General features: G+C 37.2%; 1 protein-coding gene across 5 annotated transcripts; it reads left to right on the top strand.

Annotated features, from left to right (window-relative positions):
• The first annotated feature begins 1,440 nt into the window (after positions 1-1,440).
• Positions 1,441-5,213, top strand: LOC140979572 (uncharacterized). 5 transcript variants are annotated; one of them, XM_073445029.1, is made up of 4 exons: positions 1,441-1,684; positions 2,844-3,846; positions 3,925-4,830; positions 4,920-5,213. In XM_073445029.1, exons 1-4 carry the CDS (start codon positions 1,533-1,535, stop codon positions 4,959-4,961), a joined length of 2,103 nt encoding a protein of 700 aa, XP_073301130.1. In that variant the 5' UTR covers positions 1,441-1,532; the 3' UTR covers positions 4,962-5,213. The 5 variants fall into 5 exon arrangements, with proteins under 5 accessions (XP_073301130.1, XP_073301140.1, XP_073301156.1 ...); XM_073445039.1 differs by having other exon boundaries at positions 1,547-1,684; positions 1,942-3,846; XM_073445055.1 differs by having other exon boundaries at positions 1,573-1,684; positions 2,029-3,846.
• The last annotated feature ends 414 nt before the right edge of the window (positions 5,214-5,627 follow it).

Here is a 5,627-nt window from a genome sequence, read left to right as displayed (position 1 = left end):
TTTCTCTGTTTCATTAATTAACATATATAATATACACAAAAACTTATAATAAACAATCTTACGAATCAATTTTGTCACACATATATTCGATAACTTTTTCACGTTAAAATATTATTTTTTATTGTAAATATGTAAAGAGTTGATCCGTCTCACGAATAAAAATCCGTGTGATCGTCTTACACGAGATCTTCTCATAATATAATATAATAATAAGAAATTAAATTTAGGAGTGATTAAAATAGATACAATCTTATGATTTATGGAAAAAAGGGGTTCAAAGTTCCACTTTAAAATTTACTGAGGGAAAACTGAACAAGTCCGGGAAAAAAAAAAAAAGAATTTGCAAAAGGGGTAAATGCTGATTAATTTAGTATAAAATTGATTTATTTATTATACCAACTGGTATGAAATTAATTGAGCGGCCCCCTCCACTGTTGGCCCATTGAATCATCATGCGTAAAGTGGTCAAATAAACCAATAAAAAAATAAAGTCAGTTGCTTTATTACTTCAACTGTCTAACAGTATACCTGCGACGACTTTGTCCCTTCCCTTCCCTTCCCTTGTTACTGGGATGGATGCTGAATTTTACGTGTTAGCCACATAGGTTCAAAAACATACACACCCAAGATGATCGGGTCTACACTGGAATTTTTTGTGACCAAATATTATAAATAAAATATCAGAAATCATGTTTCACGAATATATTAATTTTAAAAAAGACAACCCGACGATGTTTTTCAAGAACTGCTCAATCAACTCGTCAGTTTAATCGAAAATTATGAACAAATTGTTAGTTATCCCACATCGGTTGGATAAATAATTTGGGAGTTATATATATGGACTTGGACAATCCTCTCCTCTTGAGCTAGCTTTTGGGGTTGAGTTAGGTCCAAGTTCCAATCTTAACATGATATCAGAGCTCAGGTTACACCGTTATGTGTTGGATTGCCCATAATATTGGGCCACCCGTTCTGCTCATAGTTAGGTCATTTGTAAACTCTACGCTCCAGATGTTCATTCCTGGGCGTGAGGGGGTGTGTTAGTTGTTCCACATCGGTTGGATAAATAACCTGGGAGTTACATATATGGACTTGGACAATCCTCCCCTCTTGAGCTAGCTTTTGGGGTTGAGTTAGGTCCAAGTTCTAATCTTAACCCAAATCAATAAAGCATATCGAGATTTATCCCTCAATGCCTAAGTCAGACAAAGCGTGGGAAGAGTAATAAAAGTGGATAATTGAAGTAAACTAAACGTCCCCTTGGCAAATCTGGGTCCTGTGATGTGTCACACTACACATATTTGGAGTACAAACAAATTTGAAATATCATATGGATTCTTGTTTATGCATATACGAGTTTGGAATTAATTTTGGGGATTTCTGGCCCGCCAAGTCTCGAATCCACATGCACGAAGCAGTCAAAAATCACTACTAATCCCTTCATTTTTTGGGATTTCAGGCCCACCAGAGAGAGTCTCAAATCCACATGCATGAAGCAGTCAATAATCACTACTGCTCCACCTCCCTACTAAATGCTCACTTTAAAAGCACGGGTAAGGACTTCTCGTAAACCTTTTAAATTTCTGCATGTCCCTCTCTCTTTTGTGTTTTTCACGCCTTTACTCCGCTTTTGTTGCCATCAATCAAGGAAGGCAACCGTCTTATATTTCACTCTCGGTCTCGGGTAAGTAAATATAATCTGGGTTTTTTTTCCTGGTTTTGTGTTTTCTTGAATTTTTTCCCGGAATTTTGATGACCCCTTTGGGATATTTTGAAGAGAGTATTGTTGTAATCTACTTTTGAGTAATTGATACTCCTCATTCTTTGCGAATTGGGTTTCTTGAATTTCTTTTCGATTTATTTGGGGGAAAGGCTTGTGAGTAATCCTTCATGAGGAAACAAATTATGGCATTAACTGTTGGTCGTTTCGTGCAAATTTAGTGTGTCGACTTCTTTTTCGGTCAAGATTTGTCGGGCTTGAAGATATTGGCAAGAGATTTTGACCCTTTTCTGTAAAGATTTTCTCAGTTCTTGGAGAGTAAACGTATGCGCGCGCATTCATTTAAAAGAGAGAAGTAACAAATTGAAAGAGTGCCCCTCGAACAATGGCTCAGTAATGACGAGTTCCGGTGTAGAATTCTAGAGAAGTTCCATAACTTTGCGCTTGGGTCGAGGTAACAAGGTCGGTGAAGAAATGTTTTCCCTCTATTTGGTCCTTGCAGTCCTTACTTTGGTTTATCCTTTGATGAGTGATTCTTTTATTGGAAAGATTCTGCTAATATCAGTATCAGGACTCCGACCCAATAGTGGCAGATCTCCTTCTCGAAGAAATTTCTTGAAAGTATATGTTTAATATTTTTCAAGTTTTACTCGCAAATCCATTGAATCACCTAATTTCTTGGTCGACTATTGATTTATTTGATTATGTTTAATCTTTTCATCTGTGTCTGTTATTTATGACATGATTCTTTCTTTGAAACTTATAAAACCATTAACTGTTTGGTGTGATCTTGTGAGGGCCGAGTGTAGATACAGGCGTGCAGGTATGGATATGTAAATGTTAGAGAATTACATTCTAGGAGTTATGCATGCATACTGTGAAGAAAAGAATTGTCTATTTATGATTATGATTTATGTCTCTCTCATGGGATCTGAAACATCAGCACTTTGATGCCCTAAATATTTATTTTCCTGAAGAGACAATTCAAGAACAACACTTGTAGTCATGGCCCATTGATCTTTTATTTTCCATTTCCTTGTTCTTTCATCCATGTTAAGTGTCTTGTGTATTAAGTACCTCTACCAATTTGAAAAGATATTGCTTTAATGTGCTTTTTTAATAGCGTCGAGAGCAGAGCTCCGTACTTCAGGGAGCTAATGGAGAAAAGGCAAATAAATTTTAACGCACCGCTGCTCTCTGTAAGGAGATATTCATCACCTTCAAACTCTTCAGAGTTCGTGAAAGGGAAGTTGACAGAAAATCCAATATCCTCCCGACAGCAATCTCATACTTTAAACAAATCGGATTGGGAAATTGAGGAGGTGACAAAACCAGGTGCTGTTCCTTTTCACTGGGAACAGGTCCCTGGAAAACCAAAATGTGAAGTTGAAAGCCAGGTTCACACTGTAGAGGAACCTTTAAACACCATCAGACGTAATTCAGGTGAAACTCCAAGGCTGCCCCCAGGAAGGGTATCGGTTCTTCCCTCCCAGTATAACTCTTGCGAAAGATTTGTTGATCAGAATGTTTACATGCCACAGATTGAAGCATTTTCCTTTAGTGACCATGCTAGTGTTATGGAGAAATTGAATGAGAGTTTAAATCATGGAGATGAATCTGACACAGATAGTGGGGACGATGGGTATTCTGATGCACTTGACACACTGTCTAGGGCATCATCATCCTTTGCACCATCTGGAACTTTTTCTGTCGACGAAAAAACAAGAGATTTAATGATGGATAGATTCTTGCCTGCTGCTAAGGCCGTTGTTCTAGAGACGCCACAGTATGTTGTGAAGAAGCCATTGTTGGTCGACGAGCAACAGAAGGAACCAGCAAAGAAGGTGCTTTCAGGGGAAAGAATGTTCTTACTTGAGCAATATGGTTCCATTCCATATTACAGGCAGTGTACTGATAGTGTGGAAAGTGAACATGAAGACGAGCGTTCAATTATGGCGAAAAAATCGGGGAAATTGTGGGGAATTCTTCCTCGGTTTCGTGTCAAAAATTCTCTTTGCCTGTTTAATCCACTGGCTGTAATGAATTTGAAAAGTTGTTCTACATCTTCTTCTGCCAGTGATAATAGGAAACAGACTGGGAAAGCGTTCAGTGGACCCCTGGATAAGGTAGTTTTCAATTCTCACTTACAAAATTTTATTAGAGCAGTAAAAATAATTATTCATTGAACTATCGAATCATTGCAGAATTCTTATCACGTTCCTTGTACAAAAAGAAGTCATTCTGGTTTGCTGCCTAGGGAATTGCTAAAATCTGAGAAGAAGTTATCTAGTGGGTCAAATCATTTCTTGAATTCCTTCGACTTGTATAAATCAGGATTGTCTCCATTGAGACCGAACAGAAGTGGTAGCATATCTCCCTATCGCAATGAATCCCCGAAGTCTCCATTTCGTGAAGGAGTTGGATTTATTGGTATCCCCAATAACATTGATAATTCAAATGCCAAGAAAATAGCATCGTCCCGGAAATTGTTTAAGGCTTTGCAAGATGTGTCAAAGAAACAAATAAACGAGCGAGGACCAGATCCATCAGGCAACACAACTGAGAAGACTCTGCACATGGATTTTGTTAATAAAACGGAGCTCCCAGTTTCAAATTTATCTCGTGCAAAAGCAGAGGTGCCAGTGGATATCTCCGGTGAGAGGTGGAAGTTTTTGGCTGGAAGAAAACCAATGGTAAAAAGTAATGCATTTAAATCTTCTGTTCCTGAAACTCTATGCCCTCCCATGTCAATGCCTGGAATTGTAGCTGGTTCTGATAAAGATGTAAGGCCCCTGGAATGTACAGAAGTGCTATCCGAAGCAAACTTTTGCACGAAAGATGAACATAATCAAGAATCAGATAGTCAAAGAGAATTTGATCCTGCTTGTTTGAAGTCTCCTTTACCTCTACCTTTACCAAAATCACCTGCTGAATCGTGGTTATGGCGGACATTGCCTTCCGTTTCTTTAGGCAATCCATTTTCCAGTCCACGCCAGACAACCCAATTTCACTCCAAGAAACAGAATCTGAAAAGTTCCAATACTGATTCCAAGTGGGAAACTATCGTGAAAAATTCTTACCTACGACAAAATCATGTCCGATATTCAGAGGTACCTTTGGCCATCTTGTGAACTTTTTCCTCTAAAGCATTGATTGAATTTCGCCTAATTGTTTCTATTTTATTCTCTAATCTTGACAGGAAATTATGCAAAATGCTTCCAACCGTAGAAACAAATCATAGAAAAGAAGAAACCCCTCTATGGATCCTCATCCACGTACACAAGTTCAAGATTTTTCAAGCACCTAATTTTACAGACCATTTTTTTTGTTGTTGCCATTTATATAGTTTTTCACAGATAGAGAAACCCAATTCTAGGAATGGAGGAATGGCATACGATCTAATGGCTGTAAAGTCCTTGTTTGTAAGCTTTGTGAAGCCAGCTTGATATAACATAGATAGGCATAAGAAATATGAAACCTTAACAAATTACTCTATATGTGTATTTGTGTTTCAGCTAGAATATTTGCTCTGAGCCTGTGCTGTTCCATTAATCTTGAGAAAATGTGCATTGCTAAAATTCATACTCAGACATTTTTGGAGTAGGGTATCTGGGATGTAGTTGGTTAATGTATCATCACCTTTTAGTATTTTTTAAGAGAGAATTATGAAAACACCAAAGAGTTTTATGTACAAAATGCTCATATTTTTTTCCTTTTTTTTTTTATAAAAAAAACCACTCTATACGTTTTTAAGTAAAAGATGTAATGGTTTTTCCTAGATTGGGTATATTTGAAAGGAGTAGGTTTTCATGATACAGTCTCACATATTTTTATTTAGTGAGACGAGTTGATCCGATCCATAATTATCGTGAAAAGTTATATTTTGAAATAAAAAATAATATTTTTT

The sequence above is a fragment of the Primulina huaijiensis genome, chromosome 1, assembly GCF_012295235.1.
Source record: "Primulina huaijiensis isolate GDHJ02 chromosome 1, ASM1229523v2, whole genome shotgun sequence".
In the NCBI taxonomy this organism is placed as follows: Eukaryota; Viridiplantae; Streptophyta; class Magnoliopsida; order Lamiales; family Gesneriaceae; genus Primulina; species Primulina huaijiensis.
This window is presented reverse-complemented; position numbering and strand designations above follow the sequence as displayed.